At 43.6% G+C, this 21,644-nt stretch overlaps 1 protein-coding gene across 2 annotated transcripts in view; it reads right to left on the bottom strand.

The window, feature by feature from the left end:
- HP1BP3 (heterochromatin protein 1 binding protein 3) overlaps positions 1 to 21,644 on the bottom strand; it is a 707,156-nt gene that overhangs the window by 208,826 nt on the left and 476,686 nt on the right. For both annotated transcript variants that reach the window (XM_069240026.1, XM_069240025.1), the window contains exon 8: positions 20,235 to 20,325. In XM_069240026.1, coding sequence (XP_069096127.1) covers positions 20,235 to 20,325 — 91 coding nt within the window. The remainder of the gene's footprint in view (positions 1 to 20,234; positions 20,326 to 21,644) is intronic.

Here is a 21,644-nt window from a genome sequence, read left to right as displayed (position 1 = left end):
TAACAAACAAAACTTACTTGTCCTGAAGGGGTTGGTAATTGTTTTACACAGTGAGGTCGCACAGCCACGCCATATAATACACCCCACTCCCTCACAGTTTGCAACTGGTGAAATATAGTCATCACACTCATCCCCCCTAGGCTGATTTATTGGACGTAATTCTCCTTATTCCACGTCCACACATTGGTCATCATCTGAGGTGTCCATCTGGTTAGGTGGTTGAGGAAAATCCAAAAATTCCTGAACAGGTTGCAGATCTTGAGGTGGTCAGTGATTACTCTCCTAAGATGTTTATGGTGCAGGTGGTGAAGATCTAGGCATTTGTTGTGGAAGAGATAAAACTGTCTGCTGAGATGTGGCTGGAAAATGATATGTCATGGTCTTTTTTTCATAACTTTCATATGCAGTCTCATATGGGGAGTAATGGTCTCTCATACAGGTTGTGCCACAACTCAATCTTGTGCTCTATATGCAGTGGGTATTGCTCGCCGGCCTCATGTCATTCCTTCCCGTGTGGCGCCTTTCCGTCTCAAGTACTCCATGGAGCCCCCCCCTCCCCGAAGAGTGATATAATGGCCCTCAGTTCAGTTGCTCTTCAAGTTTAGACTATTTAGCACCTGCAGATATCACATGTCTATCTTTGGTAGTCTAGTTTCCACTGAACCACAGGACTGTACCATCATGCATTTAGGTTCTCTTGTACTTGTTGTCAATTACCGTCTACACCTGCTGCCTGTTAGGCCTCATATTTGTTGTATGTAATGTGATGTGATTCCTCTCCCCCCCCTCCCCTCTCCCAGGTTCACAGGAAGATTCAATGTGGGACCCGTGGCTTTCTGGAACACTCATGGCTTTCTATATAAATTATCCCCTGAAACCTACACTGTGGCTTGGCCTCAGAGCCGTAGCAGCACCTGATCCTATCCCATTCCTGCGCTAGCAGCTGCCCTGCACTCATCTCTTGAGTCGCCCGGATCTTCCAGCGTTCCTGTCCAGCACAAGGTTCGTCCCTGAAATCATCTCCCAAAACTTCATCACTCCAGTCCTGGGCACCCTCGCTCCTGTACTCATCTCTCGAGTCATCCAGAAACTTGCAGTGCTCTGGTTTTCCAAGCCTTTCTGATGACTCAGGGATCCCGATTTCGGTGAGGCCTCCAATGTCTCCCTCCATGAGCTACAACTCTGCCTCTTCTTGAACTTCTTACACTGACCTGCCTGCCATCTTTGAACTCCAGTTAAAGTACTAGTCCAGGTTAAGTACTTGCCTCCAGGTAAGTGTGCACTAATCCTTAGAGGAAGTTGGAGGCCTGTCTGTCATCCCCTTTAAGATTCTAGGCTTCAGTGCTCCTTACTTGTCCTGGCTCTGTATCCAGTTTCCAAACCTTGGCTCCTGAACGGTGTTGCTCATGGACTAGATACTGTCTGCTGAATGGACCTTATAACTTCAACCTATGTAACAAGTGTAATCTTGTTTTCTACCCTATCTTGGGAGTGCCCCCGACTCCAATCTATATACCAAGTGTAACCTTGTTTTCTAGTAAATGTTGGGAATGCCCCTAACTCCAACCAACGTACTGAGTGTAAAACTGTTTCTAGCATAATTTGGGAGTGTCCCTGACTCTAGTCCATGTTTCGAGCACAACTTTGAGAGAGTATTGTAACTCCAATCTTGTGCTGACAGTAACCCTGTTTCAAGTATAGCCTTGTTCCCAAGTTTAGCCAATATACTGAGTACAATCTTGAAAATGTTAACTCCAACCTTGTACCAAGTACACCTTTGTTCTGGTTATTATCCAGTTCAGAATGTAGCATACATACTGAGTGTAAACTATTTCCAAGAGTAACCTGGTCTCTAGCTTACCCTGAGAGTTTGTGTGAATCCCAACCTATGTACCTAAAGCATCCTTGTTCCTAATGTCCTTTGTGAGTGTTCCCACCTCCAATCTATGTATCAAGTGAAACCTTGGGAGTGCCTCAAGACTCCAACCAGTATTATAAGTTCTTCTTCCAGAGTTCTAGAAGATTTATCAGAGTACATGTTGTTCTGCTCTTATATTATGATTATGAAGAAATCTGTAAGACTGGGTAATTGAACCAATGTATTGTAACTTGTGTAGAAGAGTTGATGTATTCATGGTGATTGTCTCTTACTCTTGTTCCTAGTGTATGGAGTCTCCACGAAAACCAGAAGTGCTGGTCCTGTAAACATCCACCTTCACATAATCAGAAGGCCCCCAGGAGTGACTATCCTGTTAAGCAGAATAGTACTGTTGCTAAACAGAACCAGTACTGCAAGTGTACTTTTATTATTTTGTCACTTCCCCCTCTCGAAGTCACCTGAAATTTAGGAGTACTGTCCCTGGGCCAGCCTCTTCCTGGGAGGGAGTGGGGGGTCCATCATCAGCTCCAGTGTCATCATCATGGTTGGAACCTGGTGAGTGTGTGACAGGTCGCAATGACGGTCGTAGTGCTTTATCTTCCCAATGACAACTGTCTCACTCAGTTTGATGGTGCTGTGTTGAATTCTCCTGCTTGTCTTCCTTCTAGCAATTTAAGTGCATCTGTTCAGGACTATATGCTGAACCAAGAGAATCATCTAGATCGAATGTGTTGTCCTCTGCTTCTGTGTCCAGCAGTTTTGCTGGTGAGTGAGGTGGTATTTGCGCAGCAGCATGTGCTCCAGGTATAATGAAGTGACAGACTGCACTGCCAACGACATCTGGGCAGTCAATGGAATCGTCCATGATCGTATCGCCGACAAGTACGTTATCACTGTTGTTGTTTCATTCGTCAACAGGAGTCATTGATGATGTCACTGACGGACGGTTCGTCAGAATATTTGTTGAAAACAGGATTATCTTTCACTTTTTGTTACGGAAATGGTGGTGGAGGCACAGAGGCTGAAGAATGCCTCTTCTCATCTTGTCCTCTTTTCCTGTGGAAGACCCATTAGAAGATTTCTTTAACCAACTTTTTGTGGATTTTTCCTCACACCTTTCTGGAGAAGATGCCTTCCATTTAGTCATTAGACGTCTATTGATAGGACTTTTGTTCTCTGTTTTCATAACAAATTAAGAGGAGCTAGCCTCAAATTCATCCCCTGAAGAGATATGCTCAGAGGTTATGTTTTTTTAAGCCACTTGAGCACTCTTCACTCAAGAACATTAAGGGTTTGGGCAGAACAAAATTCTGCAAATCTTAGTGTTTGGCTTTATGGTTAGGATAGAAGCAGTATAGGCATATCCTGTGAGTATCTTCTGTGAGCACTCATTTTACCACAAAAATAACAAGGTTTTAAGTTTACTTTTTTATTTGTCTTCTGGTGCCATTTTTAGAGTCAATAGGGTCATAAATACAGCTAAAGCTTGATATAAAGGTTGAAAGTTAATTTATCTGTCATCTTCAAAGCTCTGGAACTCCCTTCTACAAAACAAAATGTGAACTCCCTGAAAGGGGTGAGTCAGAGAACTTACACCTCATTGGCTGTAGTTGGGCCTTATAAAATGAGGTGGATATGCAAATAAAGTGAACACTGTCTATGGCTGGAATAGCTGTCAGTGTTTTATGCTGCTATATATCAAAATTTCCAAGGTACTCTCAACTTCAAGGCCAGATAATTATTCAAGCATGTGAATCTATGAAAGATCCAATCCTGGTGAACTTTACCACTACTTAGGACATAGGTCAGAGAATGAAATTATTAGAAAAATGCCGCTTGACTAGGAGGTCAAATTGGCATCACTTCATGCATGGACTTCCAAACAGTAGTGCCTCGTAAACGTATGAAAGTAAGTTCAAGTAGGAGCACAGCTAATGTTATCCACAGGCATGTACCTCACCAATGAAGGGAAAACTATCCTTTCCCTAGTCGAATGGGCCTTTAAGCATTTGGAGGGTACTTCTTTGCAAAAACTTTTAATATCTTTAATGCAAACCACAATCCAGAGCGAGACAATAGATTTGTGAAGAACTCAGCCCCTCGCATAAAAGAATAAATGTAGTATATTGAACTTACTAACCATAAGCCACCCACAGATGAGCAAACTATCACTATGTGATAAAGGTTTTAGGATAACCACATTATGTACACAATCTGACAGCACCTATTTGAGAAACAGGATTATTTACTTTTTGATTGGTATATTAGAAGTGTCCAAATTTGTTACCTAAGGGTTATTGATGAGATTATGAGATGGAACTGGAAAACATAGGATTGTGATAATGCTGGTGAAACTAAAAGATAGTGATATATGAAATCCTGAAGTTCAAGTCCTGCTGATGGTATCAGAGGAAGAATACAGATTAAAATATGCTTTTATTTCTCTTTTGGTAATGTTTCAATTTGTTATTATTGGGTATTAACCTATTAAGTGCGGTTGTTGGCCAATGGCAGACACCCACACTACCTCACTAGTGCGTCTGTCAACCACTGGCTGACACTAGGGAGGTATATAAAGGCCCCTCTGCACGAGAGGGAGACCTTAATTTTATTTTTAGCTTGGGCCCAGAGTACCTGAAAAAACAAAACAAAAAAAAAACACGTTTTTTGTTGTTTTTGTTTTCTTTCTTTTTTACTGTAATGATAATTGATAAGTATGGTGCACTGACGTCATTACAGTAAAAGTGAAACAAGCCAGTGGGCTTTGTTTACTTTCACTGAATCAGTGCTCAGAGCAGATCTTTGGCACCCGGGCACTGGGGAGGTATTGTTGGATACGGGAGACTCTGCCCTTTCCAAAGGTACCGCTGCCCAAAGGATCCATGCTTGGGGATCATCCCTGTAGTGCCATTCACAAGGGTGGCTTGGCCAGCTCCCTTGGAAACTTATGAACCACAGACATTTCTGAAAACTAGATAACCAGGAAATTCCAAGGTGGTATGGTTTGCATGAGGTATTCATACCTGCAATGCCCTGCAAACCTCAAACTATGCCTGAAATAACACATTTCCTTACTTTTCTGCGATGAAAACGTAGTTAATCCGCCAGAATCAACAAAAATCCTACCGCCCAGCGTTACCCCACTTTTGGCAATAAAAACACTGCACCAGTTGTGTGACTGGGACTAGTGCCACAACAGAATAAGATCACACCAAGGTCAATAGAAGTCCCATCACACACCACCCTGTAATCTCCAGGTTGTCTATTTTTCAAAATGGTCTGCGGCTCAGAGCTTTGCATGAGTGGCACCAAAGCACACCCTCAAATACTCCATCTACCCAGGCTGCTGAGCTCTCAAAGTAGCGCTTTAGGACCTTTTTGTGTTATTGTCTCATGGCTCACCCACACAAGTGGGGCACCACTATTATCAGGGAACATGCGGGAACTCAAGGTGGTAGAAAATCCGTGGGTCCTCTCAGAGTCCAGAACTTTCCGTCAAAGTATGAGGTTTGCAAGGGATTGTGGGTAATAAAAAAACAACAAAAAAACTGGTGTAGAAAGTACCCTCTTTCTTTGGCATGATTAGCCCCATTTTCTGCCTGTTGTCAGTGTGTTTGACTGTGTCTAGTGGGTTCCTGCTGACCAGGAAAAAACACATTCAGTTTTATAACTATCAGCCTCATTAGAAAAAGCCCAAACTTCAGCCAATCAGGCGAGACCACCCCTTTAGAATCCTCAGCACAGAGGCTCAGTCTCTCAGATTTCTCTGCACTAGTGATTACAAGAAAATAAAAGAGGTGAGCCCCTATTGGGGGGTGGGGGGTGGGGGGGGGGGGGGGGGGTGGTGGGGGGTTGGGGGGTCGCATGTGAATCTATGAAAGATACCAATACTGGAGAACCACAGTTACAGGTAAGTAACTTATTTTCTTCTCCAGTATTGGGGTATCTTTCATAGATTCACATGCTTGAATCAGAGTAGTCAGCAGTACGAAAGATGGTTGAGTTCTGAAATACCAGAAGCATGCCTGCTCACAATTCATGCTATATGGACTCATAGTTTGTTTAAATATGTTAATCAACCTTCTAAAAGATTATATGGAAAATGTCACTTACCCAGTGTACATCTGTTCGTGGCATTAGTCGCTGCAGAGTCACATGCTGTGCACATCCCGCCATCTGGTGTTGGGCTCGGAGTGTTACAAGTTGTTTTTCTTCAAAGAAGTCTTTTCGAGTCACGAGATCGAGGGACTCCTCCCATTTCGGCTCCATTGCGCATGGGCGTCGACTTCATCTTAGATTGTTTTCCCCGCAGAGGGTGAGGTAGGAGTTGTGTATACTAGTAATAGCGCCCATGCAATGGAGTGAATAGGTATGTACCTAATGTAGTTTAAAGTTATGTATTTACAAATTTACAAGTGTTCAAGATCAACTTCTAAACGGCTACAGGCTCCCGGGGAGGCGGGTGGGCGCATGTGAATCTGCAGCGACTAATGCCACGAACAGATGTACACTGGGTAAGTGACATTTTCCGTTCGATGGCATGTGTAGCTGCAGATACACATGCTGTGCATAGACTAGTAAGCAGTTATCGCCCTAAAAGCGATGGCTCAGCCTGTATCAGTTGAAGTTGTTTGAAACAATGTTCGTAGTACTGCTTGACCTACTGTGGCTTGCTGTGCCGTTAACACATCTACACAGTAGTGCTTGGTAAATGTATGAGGCGTACACCATGTAGCTGCCTTACATATTTCGGTCATTGGAATATTTCCTAGAAAGGCAATGGTAGCACCTTTCTTTCTGGCTGAGTGTGCCTTTGGTGTAATAGGCAGTTCTCTTTTTGCTTTAAGATAACAGATTTGAATGCACTTAACTATCCATCTAGCAATGCCTTGTTTAGAAATTGGATTTCCTGTATGAGGTTTTTGAAAAGCAATAAATAATTGTTTTTCGAATAAGTTTTGTTCTGTCAATGTAGTACATTAACGCTCTTTTGATGTCTAATGTATGTAGTGCTCTTTCAGCTACAGAATCTGGCTGTGGAAAGAACACTGGTAATTCTACTGTTTGATTCAAGTGGAACGGTGATATGACTTTTGGTAGAAATTTAGGATTTGTCCGTAGAACTACTTTATGCTTGTGTATTTGAATAAATGGTTCCTGTATGGTAAAAGCTTGAATTTCACTTACTCTTCTTAGAGATGTAATGGCAATTAAAAATGCAACTTTCCATGTTAAGTATTGTATTTCACAAGAGTGCATGGGCTCAAAAGGTGGACCCATGAGTCGTGTTAAGACAATGTTGAGGTTCCATGAAGGAACTGGTGGTGTTCTTGGTGGTATAATTCTCTTTAGGCCCTCCATAAACGCTTTTATGACTGGTATCCTAAATAGTGAAGTTGAGTGCGTAGTTTGCAGGTAAGCTGAAATTGCGGTAAGATGTATTTTAATGGAAGAAAAAGCTAGCTTTGACTTTTGCAAATGCAGTAAGTATTTTACAATGTCTTTGGCAGATGCGTGTAAAGGTTGAATTTGATTATTATGGCAGTAATAAACAAATCTTTTCCACTTATTTGCATAGCAATGTCTAGTGGTAGGTTTCCTAGCTTGTTTTATGACCTCCATACATTCCTGTGTGAGGTTTAAGTGTCCGAACTCTAGGACTTCAGGAGCCAAATTGCTAGATTCAGCGATGCTGGATTTGGGTGTCTGATCTGCTGTTTGTGTTGCGTTAACAGATCTGGTCTGTTTGGTAGTTTGACATGAGGCACTACTGAGAGGTCTAGTAGTGTTGTATATCAGGGTTGTCTTGCCCATGTTGGCGCTATTAGTATGAGTTTGAGTTTGTTTTGACTCAACTTGTTTACCAGATATGGAAGGAGTGGGAGAGGGGGAAAAGCGTAAGCAAATATCCCTGACCAACTCATCCATAACGCATTGCCCTGAGACTGATCTTGTGGGTACCTGGATGCGAAGTGTTGGCATTTTGCGTTTTCCTTTGTTGCAAATAGATCTATTTGTGGTGTTCCCCAACTCTGGAAGTAAATGTTCAGTATTTGGGGGTGAATCTCCCATTCGTGGATCTGTTGGTGATCCCGAGAGAGATTGTCTGCTAACTGATTCTGAATTCCTGGAATAAATTGTGCTATTAGGCGAATGTGGTTGTGAATCGCCCAATGCCATATTTTCTGTGTCAGGAGACACAACTGCGTTGAGTGTGTCCCTCCCTGTTTGTTTAGGTAATACATCGTTGTCATGTTGTCTGTTTTGACAAGAATGTGTTTGTGGCTTATTATGGGTTGAAAATCTTTTAGCGCTAGAAATACTGCCAATAGTTCCAAGTGATTTATGTGAAACTGTTTTTGCTGAGTGTTCCATTGTCCTTGGATGCTGTGTTGATTGAGGTGTGCTCCCCACCCTATCATGGAGGCATCTGTGGGTATTACATATTGTGGCACTGGGTCTTGGGAATGCCGCCCTTGGTTTAAATTTATACTGTTCCACCATTGAAGCGAGATGTATGTTTGGCGGTCTACCAACACCAGGTCTAGAAGTTGACCCTGTGCCTGTGACCATTGTGATGCTAGGCACTGCTGTAAGGGCCGCATGTGTAACCTTGCGTTTGGGACAATGGCTATGCATGAGGACATCATGCCTAGGAGTTCCATCACCGTCTTGACTTGTATTTTTTGTTTTGGATACATGGTCTGTATTAAATGGTGAAATGCCTGAACCCTTTGTGGGCTTGGCGTGGCAATCCCTTTTGCTGTGTTGATTGTCGCCCCTAAGTATTACTGTGTTTGACACGGCAGAAGGTGTGACTTTGTGTAGTTGATTGAGAAACCTAGTTTGTGGAGGGTTTCTGTGACATACTTTGTGTGTTGTGAACACCGTTCTAGCGTGTTTGTTTTGATTAACCAATCGTCTAGGTACGGGAACACATGTATTTGCTGCCTTCTGATATGTGCAGCTACGACTACTAGGCATTTTGTAAAAACTCTTGGCGCAGTTGTTATTCCGAATGGCAACACCTTGAATTGGTAGTGTACCCCTTAGAATACAAACCTTAAGTACTTTGTGTGAAGGATGTATCGGTATATGGAAATATGCATCCTTTAGGTCTAGTGTTGTCATGTAGTCTTGTTGTTTGAGCAGTGGGATTACGTCCTGTAATGTCACCATGTGAAAGTGATCTGATTTGATGTAGGTATTTAATGTTCTGAGATCTAATATAGGTCTCAGACTTTTGCCTTTTTTAGGTATGAGAAAGTACAGAGAGTAAACTCCTGTTCCTTTCTGTTGGTTTGGTACTAATTCTATTGCCTCTTTCTGTAGCAACGCCTGAACTTCTAGTCCTAGAAGATCTATATGTTGTTTTGACATATTGTGTGTTTTCGGTGGGACATTTGGAGGGAATTTGAGAAATTCTATGCAATAACCATGCTGGATAATTGCCAGTACCCAAGTATCTGTTGTTATTTCCTCCCAATGTTTGTAAAAATTGCTTAGTCTCCCCCCCACAGGTGTTATGTGTTGGGGATGCGTGACTTGTAAGTCACTGCTTATTTTGAGGAGTTTTGGGACTTTGGAACTTTCCTCTATTTTTTTTGGAACTGTCCCCCTCTATATTGTCCCCGGAAACTTCCACGCAGATATTGGCTCTGATAAGTGGGCCTTGTTTGTGAGGTCGTGGGTTCTGTGCTTTGCCCTCGAAACCCCCCTCAAAACTGTTTTTCGAAATGTGCCTCTGCTCTGTGGGGAGTAGAGTGCGCCCATGGCTTTGGCCGTGTCAGTGTCTTTCTTAAGTTTTTTGATAGCAGTGTCCACCTCCGGCCCAAACAACTGCTGTCCGTTAAATGGCATATTCAGCACAGCTTGCTGTATTTCTGGTTTAAGTGCTGATGTACGCAGCCATGCATGTCTCCTTATTGTTACTGCTGTGTTGACAGTTCTAGCAGCTGTGTCTGCAGCATCCATAGCTGACCGTATCTGATTGTTGGAGATACTCTGTCCTTCTTCTACTACTTGCTGTGCTCTTTTCTGGAACTCCTTGGGCAAATGTTCTATAAAATGTTGCATTTCGTCCCAATGAGCCCTATCGTATCTGGCTAACAAAGCCTGTGAATTTGCAATACGCCACTGGTTTGCTGCCTGTGCCGCCACCCTTTTGCCTGCTGCGTCGAATTTGCGACTTTCCTTATCTGGAGGTGGTGCATCTCCTGAAGTATGTGAGTTTGCTCTTTTGCGAGCTGCCCCTACTACAACTGAGTCCGGTGTTAGCTGTTGTGTGATGTACACGGGGTCTGTTGGTGGCGGTTTATATTTTTTCTCCACTCTTGGAGTAATGGCCCTTCCTTTTACAGGCTCCTCTGTTGTAATTTAGCAGTGATTAGATTAAGCTTTAGCAGAAGACATCTTGTATTTAGTAACTATTGTGAACATTTTGCGGAATCCATTTTGTATTCATGGCAGCCATTTTCTCTGCTACATGCTGCCATGTGCTCACCATGTGCTCTGTCCTACCTTTCTGTTAACTGCTCTTGAAATCTGCCTAGTGACAAATTATATTTAGCATCTCTTACTTTCGCACATGCTCAGTAAGGTCTGCCGCTGTTAGTCCTTGGAAACTGTTAGCTCCTCCTACCTGTCGACTGTGCATTTTCCACATGACCTTACATGTATACAAGTCTTGTTTCCATAATTGTACCATCTGCTTTTATAGCCCCTGTGTGGGTATAAAAGGACCATGCTCTCTCAGTTCAGTGTGCTACTTCAGACATTACCCAAGGGTGCTGTCTGAACTGTAGTACCACCTCATGAGGTTAATAAACTTTTGTCTTTTATTCCAGTTTCTGTGCCAACTTCTTCCTACATGGTCTGAGGACTTTGTGCAGAGAAAGGTGAACCCCTTGCACTAGTAGTCCTTGCTGAGGCTTACTTCATCAAATTGGCGCACGAACAGGTACTCATCGGCGACTCGGATGCCCAACGGATTGGTCGCGACGAAGGATTGGGATCTCGCTGCGGACGATCAATGCCTGAGGAGACCCGAGTCTTGGCAACCACAGTGTTTTTCCCTTCCTTCTGACTTGACCATCCAGGTGGCGCCGGTCCTCGACTGAGATCCTTTTTGTTCATTCGTCATGCAGTGACCATTTGGTCGATTTTAGAACTTGGCAGTTGGAACCTGGACACCCTGTGATTGGTAAGAGCCGTTTTACGGCACTTGCTGTGGGTTTTGATGCCTGTGTTTGGTAATGTAGTTTAGCACTACTTACTGTGGCTCTCGTGATTTGGGTGACTAGTCAATTTGTATTTTTTGGATTTGATATATAAATTGCAATTTATATAGGCAGGTAATGAGGAGAAATTTCTCCAATTTAATTTTGATTTGAACGGCACCTTAAGTGCTACTTTGATTATAATATTGCATATTCTGCACTATTTTTGGCATGCCTGTTTTTAGCGCACTTCGTAGGATGTGTTGCTTTTGTAATGGTACCAATTTGAGATTGGAAGAATCGCAACCGGCACCCCCAGAGGGGACGCCAAATAGAGATATGTATGTTAAACATGGTCTTTCTTCTATAATGTACAGCACATTATGGAATAAATACACCCGCGCGGATCCTGAGTTACGTTGGCCTATGCATGGGTCATTTGATTTGCGAAAGATTGAGTATGTGGAACAATGTATGTGTAAGCGAAAGTCTAGGCAAGATATGTTTGACTGTGTACGAATGTGGGAGAAAGAAGCGCGTGGACGAGTGAAGCGTGAGCAAGCCTTGCTTGAGAAAGAGCAGCGGAAGAATGTATATGTGAAAGCATTGGAAATGAGAAAGAAAGAAATAAATGACTTAAAAGAGCTAGAAGAGAAAGAACGTAAGCTACAGGTAACTGGCCAATACACTGTTAGGCAACCTCTCTATCCTATCCTTAATAAACCACATGATGATGTATTGTTACTAGATCGCCCTCCACCTCCGTATGTCGTTCCTTCTGAGTTAGCTGAGGTCTCCAGTTCGAAGCAACAGAAGATGCGGGACAGTCGCTCTATGCTGCATGCTGACCGTGCGTCTGAGCTTAGATCTATTGCTCATAAAAAAATTTGTAGCGTTGTTTCTGCTTCTGAACTTTTAGACAACATGAAAGGGTGGACGGAAAAGGAGCAGCTATATTTTACGGAGGCATTTGGCTCAGAAGTTATTGAACTATATCGGAAATTTTCTGATGAGATATTAATGCATTTGAATGTAAATCTGTCTGGCAGATCCTTTTTTCAACTAAACAGGATAAAGTATTTTGGCATTTGTATTCTCTCCTTTAGGCTGCCTAATGACATTCTTATGTGACTTTGCCTGCCTTCCTGTAGAAAGGCGAACATCAACACTTAAGAAGATATTTTCAGAGAAATGCTCTGGGGTCTCCGCAGGCGGGGGTACTATTCAGAGCTTATTAATGTACATGGAAATCCCCTACGAGACAAAGTGGAATGTGAAGTGAAATCTCCCACCCAAGGATATGGAGTTGTTAGAGGGGAGCACAGGTAAGTACCTGGTCTCCCCAAGGACTAACAGGAGGACTTAGGAAAGGGATTGAGCAATAACAGGACCAATCCAGAAGAAACCAACAGTGGATTCTGAAAGAAGAGGACCTGCAAAAGAAGGGGACAGAGTCCAGTCCACCATGCAGTGTCCAATCGGGGCAGAAGCTACTACCCACCCTTCTGTGGATGAAGAACTGGTCGACAGTGAAAGAAGACCACAAACTGAAGAGGCGTCCTTGGAGCAGTGCAGAGGGTGTCCCATGTCGGTTGTGGGGTTGCAATTGGTCGGTGGTGATTTAGAACCACCCACAAGCATTGGCAATTCAAGAGGAGCAAAAGAAGAGTTGCAAGGCTGAAGGGGGCCAGCAAGGTCCAGGGGACTCAAACCTTGGGGTTTGCCAGTAAAAAGTGCTGCGGCTGGGGTTACTTGGAGCCTGAAGATCCCTCTGAGCAGGAGACAACAAGCCTTGGTAGCTGCAGGAGTCGTGGTGCACAGGGGTACTGGCCTGCAAGGAGACAAGGACTCACCGTCTCCTGAGTTGGACAGCTGCAGAAAGGACCAGGGGGACCACTCCAGACCACCACCTGTAATGCAGGATCCACCCAGTTCCAGAGGACAGCATATCCACCAAGCCAGACGTTGTTGCTGTAGGTGCCTGCAGAGGCAGGGGAGTGAATCCACTCCAATGGAGATTCCTTCCTGCTTCTCGGAGCAGGCTGAAGTCTTGCTGTCTCCAGAGAATACACTGTCAGGGAAATGTTGCAGTTGCTGGAAGAAGCCGGTGAAACAATGTTGCAAAGCGAAGTTGTCCCCGGAGTTGCTGTCTTGTCAGTTCCTGAAGAGTCCAGTTGCGGTTCCAGTGGAGAGTCCTGCACGTCGAATCTGGGGACCCACCCAGAAAGGAGTCCCTAAATAGCCATAAAAGGGGATTGGTCACCTAGCAAGGTGACCAACTATCAGTGATGTCAACTGCCTGACCTAGCCACTCAGATGCTCCCAGGGGCGTCTGCACACTAAGGTTTCAAGATGGCAGAATCAAGTGGCCACCTGGAGGAGCTCTGGGCACCCAGTCCCCTCCATGGGATGGTGATTGACAGGGGAGTAGTCACTCCCCTTTCCTTTGTCCAGTTTCGTGCCAGAGCAGGGACCAGGGGTCCCTGGACTGGTGCAAACCCTTTTATGCAAGAAGGACACCAAATGTGCCCTTCAAAGGAAACCGGTGGCTTGGGGAGGCTACCCCACACCTATTTCCAAGGGAGAGGGTGTTGCTTTCCTCTCCCACTGGAAATCCTTTGTTCTGCCTTCCCCTGCTTGAGCTGGTCAAGCAGCAGGAGGGCAGAAATCCATCAGAGGTGACAGCAGTGTGGGCTGCCTGGGAAAGCCTGCAAACTGGTAGGAGCAAAGCTGGGGGTCCTCTAGTATATACAGAGCCAGCATCCTACAGCTACCAGAACGAGGACAAGTCATAAACAAACACACCCTTAGTGAACGCTGCCACATGAAACTTTATAAAAAAACTTTATTAAAAAAAAAAATATGTTGTGTTTTATGCAGCTCAGACATCACTTTTCAGAGAACAGTGGCGTACTGGAAACAAAATGGTTATTTACCAGTAGGAGCAGTTTTGCAGCCTCCAGAGTTTTCTAGATTCACACGATGAGCATCTATGCCACCATCAACTGGTTGAGTCCGGAATCCTGTATTGTCTTTCTTCTCTTTACTTTTTAAATCTCACCTAAAACAGTACTCTTGAGACTATATGTTTTATTTTTTACTTCTAAAAAGGGGCCTTTAGCCCACCCGTTACTTATCACCTGTTTGCTTCATTGTCACTCTTATTTTCTTTCTTTCTTTGTAATGGTGGGCTTGTGGTGCGGTTCCAACTTTTGTCTTGAAGTGGAACAACTTTTCTTGTTTTGAAGTGCTGCTCACCTAGTTGTTGTTTCTTTAACCTAATTTCTAGGGAAGACGGTATTTCGCATGTGACTCCAGAAAGGCTTCAGACTACAAAACTAGTTCTACTGGTAAATAACCACTTCGTTTTGCAGCATGAATCCTTTTCTGGATTCACATACTGTGCATCTACTTATGTAGAGGTGCTTGGTTCCTTGGGAAGGATAGGATGAAATGTGGATGAGTCTTGTTTATCTGGCTGTCCACACAGTAGTGTTACCTGGAGGTGTGTGGGGATGACCACATTGAGGCCATGTATATGTCGCCAATAGATACATTTGCTAGAAACGCTAGGGTTGCGCCCTTCTTCCTGGGTGAGTGCAGCACCTTGGGCGTGTGGCTAAAATGCTTACTGCCTTTATGTAGCATGTTTGGATAGTTTCCACTATCCATCATGCGATCGTTCCCTTAGTTACCAGTGTACATTTGCTTGCCCTTGCAAAGGAGACAAAGAGTTTGTTCCCTTTCTGAATTGCTTTTGTCTCTTGTAGTTAGTAATTGAGCGCTCTTCACACTTCCAAGGTTTGTAGCGCAGTTTTGGAATTTGACTTTGAATCCTAAAAAAACGGTTGCCAGTTGAAAGCTTTGGTTGACCTGGAATTGCAATACCAATTGTGGTAGGAATGGGGGATGTTTGTTTGTAGGAGGACCTTGTCCTTGTGGGTTTGATGGTATGGTTCCTGGATCATGAGTACCTGTAGCTCACGGACTGACGTGATTGCTATTACAAATGCTGCCTTTGGGGTTAAAAACTTTAATTCCGCCTTGCATGTTGGCTCAAATGGTTCTGTCAGTACTGTGTTCACGTTCTACACTGGGGTTGATGCTGCCCTTGGTGGTGCCAGTCTTTGATCCTTCCAGGATTTTTTTTTTCACTCCCAGTTGTGTTGAGAGACTGTTTGTCTGATGTATGCGACTAAGGTGGCCTGGTGGACCTTTTAGTGATGTGTAGGGCAGGCCGCTGTCCATTAGGTGAATGAAGTATGTTACCACTGTACTGTGCCATGTCCTTCTTGCTAGCTTGTTATGGTCCCTGCACCAGTGGTATTTAATCCATTTGGAGTGCAGCGCTTCCTAGTGCTTGTTTTTCTAGCTTTCTGCAGGATTTCAATTGTCCTGGTGGGCTGCTGTAGGTGTCCAAACTCTTAGGTGTTCAGGAGCCACACTGCTAGGTTGAGTGTGGCTAGTTGTGGGTGTCACACTTCTCTGTGTTGCACAATTACAGGTCTTGTGATCCTTTGAATGGTATGATTTGCCCTCTGGAAATCTCTAGGTCTGAATACTATACCTGCCTGGCCCTCTGCGAGGCAATCCTTGGATGTCTGGCTTGTCCAGAAATCTTGGGATCAAGGGAATTGGTGGAAAGGCATATGCAGATCTCCCTGACCAGTCTCTCAACAGGGCTCCTCTCAGAATGATGGTGGGAAACTGGATGCAAAGTCTTGGCAATTAGCGTTTTATGGACCTGCAAATAGGTTATGCTTGGTGTGTCACAGCATCTGAACACGCTATTTAGTACCTGCTTGTTGAAGTGGAACACAGTCAGTCCTTGAATTTGAACATTAGGATCAGCACTGTCTGTCCCCTCACGTGCTCCTGGAATGTTTTTAGCAACATAAATAATGTCCTTAGTTCCAGGTAGTTTATGTGCTTTATGGCATCCGCAGAGCATCCTGGGCCCTTTGACCTTCAGGTAGTCCATTTATGCTCGCCAGCCCTTTTGGGATGTGTCCATTGTTCTGGTCACCGTGGGAGCTAGTAATCTCAAAAGTCGTTCTAGCCTCACATTGTTCAGAGTCCACCAGTCTATTTCCTTTTGAACCCTTGCTGTGACAACCACCAGATCCTCCCAGCTCCCCATGGTTTGTGACCATCAGTTGCAGAGCCATTCCTGTATGGGCTGCATGTGTGCTCTCGCATGTGGTGTAAGCGGGCTGCATGATGCCATCATTCCCTTCAATTTCATGACAATCCTCACCGTCAGGGACTGCCTTTTCTTGTAGAGACTCGTTTGCTTTTTTTTATTGAATGGAGGAGCTTATGGCGGTGGTCGAGGGATATCAGTCGCATCTGTGCATACCAAACCTTATTGGTTAATAGATGTCTCAGCTCTGTTTCCCATGTATTCATAAGCTTGGAGTCTCGCAACAGCCAGAGGTATATGCAAGTATTATATATATTAGAAATTAGCCTGCTCCCATCACTGTCTGCAATCACTTAAGTCAGTATAGTGAATTTGTCAGGGCCAATGGATAAGTAGGGATCTGGGTGCGCAGTGCACTCTGAAGTGGTCTTACTACAAAATGGTCCATGTATGTGGTGTCTCGGAATCGATCGTCTTCTGTACGACTAAACACATGTCCTTGCGGGAAGAGATCCAAGAATGTATGTACAGTGTGGGCTGTCAATGTGCTTTAAACCAGCTTGCGTGTTATGGGAAGCCAAAAGTTTTCTGCCAGTGGGACTGCAGGGGAATAAAGCATCCCGCCGCCCAGCATCCTAGTGAGTTTCCTCCAGGCTCAACTAGTGCTGGATAAGGGCTTTATCATTCCAGTCAAGGAAGAGGCCCGTCGGCAGCAAGGCCCACAGCGACATGTGGGCCTCTAGGTCTCGATGGGGTTTGGCATAGTGGAGGCGGGCATCAGGGTGGTACCAATGTTGAGCGTACTGACAGCGCTGCCTGGCAATATAACTGAAAATGTAGAACTCCAAATGCCCCACAGTCAAGGTGTCCCAGACAATTCTGGGTTGTTTGCCCGCCCCCATGAGCCTCAGCAGCACACCTCTCAAGGAAGCAAAAAACTAATTGGTAAGTGGAATAGGGGTATTCTGGAAAAGGTATAAGAATCAGGGCTGTACCACCAATTTTGTAATGGTGATGCGACTAGCCTTTGACAGCAGTAGTTTAATCCACCAATCTACACGCGCACTCAGCTTATCGACTGCTGGACCATAATTGAGGCATATGACTTGTTCCTTATCCTGATTTAAATGAATGTCCGGATAGTGAAGTGAGTCAGCATACCAGGTCAGTGGGAACTCACAGTATGCCTGGGCGGTTGCTTCTGTAAGCAGAAATAGTTCTGATTTGGCTCAATTAACATGCAAACCCAAGAAGGTACAAATACGAGTTATTTTGCTGAGGATCAATTTAAAATTATCTGTGGGTCGGCCTAAGAATAAAAATATGACATCAGCATATAGGGAGATTAGAAGAGGGCCTGGTTTAAACTGTAAACAACTGTGTAGATACCTCTCTTGTATGTAACAGACTAGGGGGTTCATTTCAATTGTAAGAAGCAATGGAGATACAGAGCACACCTTCTGTGTCCCCCTAGAAAGTAGAAACAGGGGAAACAGTGGACCATTCACTCAGAGCCGGTCTGCCAGAGTTGTTTGGGAGAAGATTTTACGCTCAAAGTCAATTTCCCTTTAGGAGAAGCTTTTTTTTTACCTAGGAGTATCTCTGCAAGCCATGGCCAAAAATAACCTTACCTTCTAGCTCACAGACAGCCTTCAAGTGCAAGTAGGTGCAAGAGTTACAGGCCACAGAGTTAAGTCTAAATCAGGACACCAGAGTCGTCATGAAGGTCCAAAAGGGTCTTGAAGCACATCTGCAAAGCTTAAACCTTGATTCCCTTTGCAGAGACTTTTTACCCATTTCCTGAGAATTTTGTCCAAGTTACAGAGACACAACTTCAGATCATGTTGGAGACACACAAAAGTAGCAACTGACGCTAGCACACACAATAGTGCTTAGTATACTCCAGTGATGTTACTTCCGAAGGCAAAGTCTCAGACTGCAGTTGTGTGCCTGCTACTCGGCGACACTGGTGAGTCACCCATCCCACGTGTGCTGCTATATGATAGCACTGGAAAGTCACTGGTGGGATTGAACTAGTCTGAAGCCACGAATGTGTATTCATAAGGTAAGGTGAGGAATCTGGGGGAAGATGTACAATCTGGCAAACTGATAACTAAGTTTTGTCAGCTCCCACATGCCATGAACAAATTGGCCTAGAACGCAGAGGGCATTTGAAGCGCAAAGGCTACTGAGAGCAAAAATGTAATGAGCCACAGAGTCGAAAAAACTTGACTCTACCGAGAGGTGCTTTAATAAATTTTAAAAAAAGCGTTAAGGACTTACTTTGAGAAAGAAACTTGTACTACCAGACTTTCCATGGAAGGGTGCGAGGATAAACAGCATTGCATCACCTGAGGAAGATATATGATCTGTGGTATCTGCCTGTGGAACACTGGGCTTGAAATGGGTTTCTCTCAGCTTCATTCACAAGGGCATTAGAGGACCTAAAAGAGCCTCATTACATAGTACTAAGGTATTTCCCACTAAAGAAGAGGGTTACAAGATTTTCATTAAAATGTTAGACTTTGAATCAAAACAGGGTAAGATCAATATCTAGCCTTCCGCTGCGGTCCATGCATCCTTATGACTGCTCACAGAAAAATGTAAACATCTGGGAGGAGTCCATTGTGCGCAGACATTGTTGCCAGTAGTAAATACCCCTTCATGCATTATCAGTATTTAATGGGATGATTTTTTTTCACTGTCAATCTGACTTGTCTGAATCGGACTCTTCATCCAGCTTAGTCTCTTGTAATTTAGCAGGTTTCTGAGTTGCTGCTTTGCTTGGGGAAGTGTGCTTTATCAGTTTTGCAGATGGAAACCCTCTATTTGATATTATGGTAAGTGGCGCTCTTCTTGTTTCAGGATCCGCTATTGAGAGAACGGTCATTTGTAGGGGGGGCTATTGGGACAGCTGTTGCTGCTGGGTAGTGGTCAATGGGATGCTCATGGATGTTCATTGTTTCTTAATCATCTATACGGTCATTGACTATGTCCGAGAAAGTGACACAGGTTTGAATCCATTCAGGGTAGCTGTAGTGCATACTGCTAATGTAAGGTTGCGGTAGGACTCCCACTTTGTTGACAAGAAATAATTCAAGCTTGCGAATCCACAAACATTCCAATGCTGGATAATATTACATGCCTTCCACATCTGAGCTTTCATCACAGGATGAATCCAGGATAACAATAGCGCTTCACTTCCTGGACTATGTAAATATTGTCTCCATGAAAGCCTTTGAATATATATTATGCTACAAATATTTTAAGATGCCGAGGGCAGGCAATTCTTATAACTGCTACCAAGCAGCCACATTACACAAGCCTTTCAATACTTTGCATTGGCTTTCAATCGCAGGACAAGCATTTTTTATATCAATCTGCAGAACTCACTGGACTATCCATGGCTTAGGACACATCTTTCGTCAATCAAAGCAGAGCATCTACCATCAAAAGAGGGACCTTTGATCCGTAATTCAACTGCTATTGATCTTGCCTTGGCCAAGGAAATCTTTCATTGGTATGAGTTTTTATCTCTTTACTAACATCAGAACTCTATTAATTTCTCCCTGCAAGAATAATAATATCTGACCACTACTTAGAAATCCAGAAAGGCTTAAAGACCAGTCGTTTAAATAACAGAATCTTCAAGCTAAGATTACAAGATGGAAAATACAATATCAACTGCAATCCTGTATCTCTAAATCTATTCCGTAAATTCCAGCAATAAGTGGGTCTGTGCGCCACCTGTAAGTCAAATGTAGCACACCTCCCAACATCATCTATGACCGATAACATTCAACACATTTACTTCACTATAAACCTCTCACTCTTTCAACAATGTACAATATACTGAACAGCTTCTTAACAAACCTTTTCCTTTTCTGTTGTGCACTTCGGGGTCTCTCAAAGGAACATGAAGCGCTCTGCAAATGCTACAATATAGTGATGTGGAATCATATTTTTCACATTTCTGGAGACTTTTAGAGCTCACCTGGAAAGTTCCAGATGCACCTTTGCCTGTGATCTGTTCCAACTGTCCTTTTTCAACAGCTCTCTGAATGGCATTCTTCAGCATGTGAGGCCTAAGTGCAGAAAGACATCTGAATTGAGATTACAACTCTTGACAATTTTATTTTAAAAATGAATGAAACCAGTTATTTTCTTGTAACAATAATTTTGCTGTTTGACGATGTTATAGTTTCACTTGATGTGACTGGCACGCCCTAGCATCTACAGGCTAGACATAAAAGAACAATTTACTTACCCTGTAAAGGTAGTTTTCTAACATTGATATGTTATAGATTCACATGCTATGTGAATATTTCTCCAGGCCAAGCTGAGAAACCATCACTAAGATAAACATGGAAAGTGTTCAGCCATTAAACAATTGCTCCACAACATTTGTTTTTTGCTAAACTGATCCTTGCTCATAGATATCAGCCCTGCAGTCATACACCCCCTCAAGCATGCTGCCTATTTGGATTGTGAACAGGTTTCATGTCAAACTCAATATCAAACAAACAAACAAAACCACTCCCATGTACATTGATCTCTACGAGATGGTGATGCTGTGAAACTCCCTTTGCAGGTAAGTAGGAAAATTATGCCTTTATAGCTGCAGATTCCCAGCATTGCTCCTTTTTTTTTGTTGATTCACATACTTGAATACTCCCTGTCTTTAGGCTAGGGTTCCTTGGTAGGGAAAATGTTACTTACCCAATAAGCATCTGTTCATGGCACGTAGTGCTGTAAACTCTCATGCTCTGCATATTCCTGCCATCTAGTGTTGCGTCCGGAGTGGTGGAAGTTTTTTTTAAAGAAGTGTTACGAGCCACAGGATCTAGTGACTCCTAATCTTGGTGATAGTGCACATGGGCATCAACTCCTTTGTTACATAGTTTTCCCACAGGTGGGTGAGAAAGGAGTGTAAGAAGTATAGAGGAAGATGCCCATGCAAATGTAACTACATATGTGCAAATATATACAAACAAAATTTAACTGCAATGATCACAGGCATCCAGGGAGGGCGCATGTGAATCTAAGTTACTACATGCCACAAACAGATGCTTACTGTGTAAGTAACATTTTCCGTTCTATGGCATGCTCTCCATAGACTGTAAAGCAGTCTCTAAATAGTGGTGGGTAGCCCCATGGGAGCTGCGGTTGACTGGAAAAGTGTTTGCAGCGCAGCTTCACCTATATTGGCTTGCTGACATGCTAGTACATCCACACAGTATTGTTTTGAGAATGTGTGTGGTGTAGACCGTGTAGTTGCCTTACAAAAGTCAGCTATGTGGATATTTCCAAGAAAAGCCACAGTAGCATCTTTTTTCGTAGTAGAACGTGCTCTTGAAGTAACAGGTAATAGTCTCTCATGTTTTAGCATAACAAGTCTGTATAC

This window comes from Pleurodeles waltl, chromosome 6, assembly GCF_031143425.1.
Source record: "Pleurodeles waltl isolate 20211129_DDA chromosome 6, aPleWal1.hap1.20221129, whole genome shotgun sequence".
NCBI classification, from domain to species: domain Eukaryota; kingdom Metazoa; phylum Chordata; class Amphibia; order Caudata; family Salamandridae; genus Pleurodeles; species Pleurodeles waltl.
Note: the sequence above shows the minus strand (reverse complement) of the source record. Positions and strands in the feature narration are given on the sequence as shown.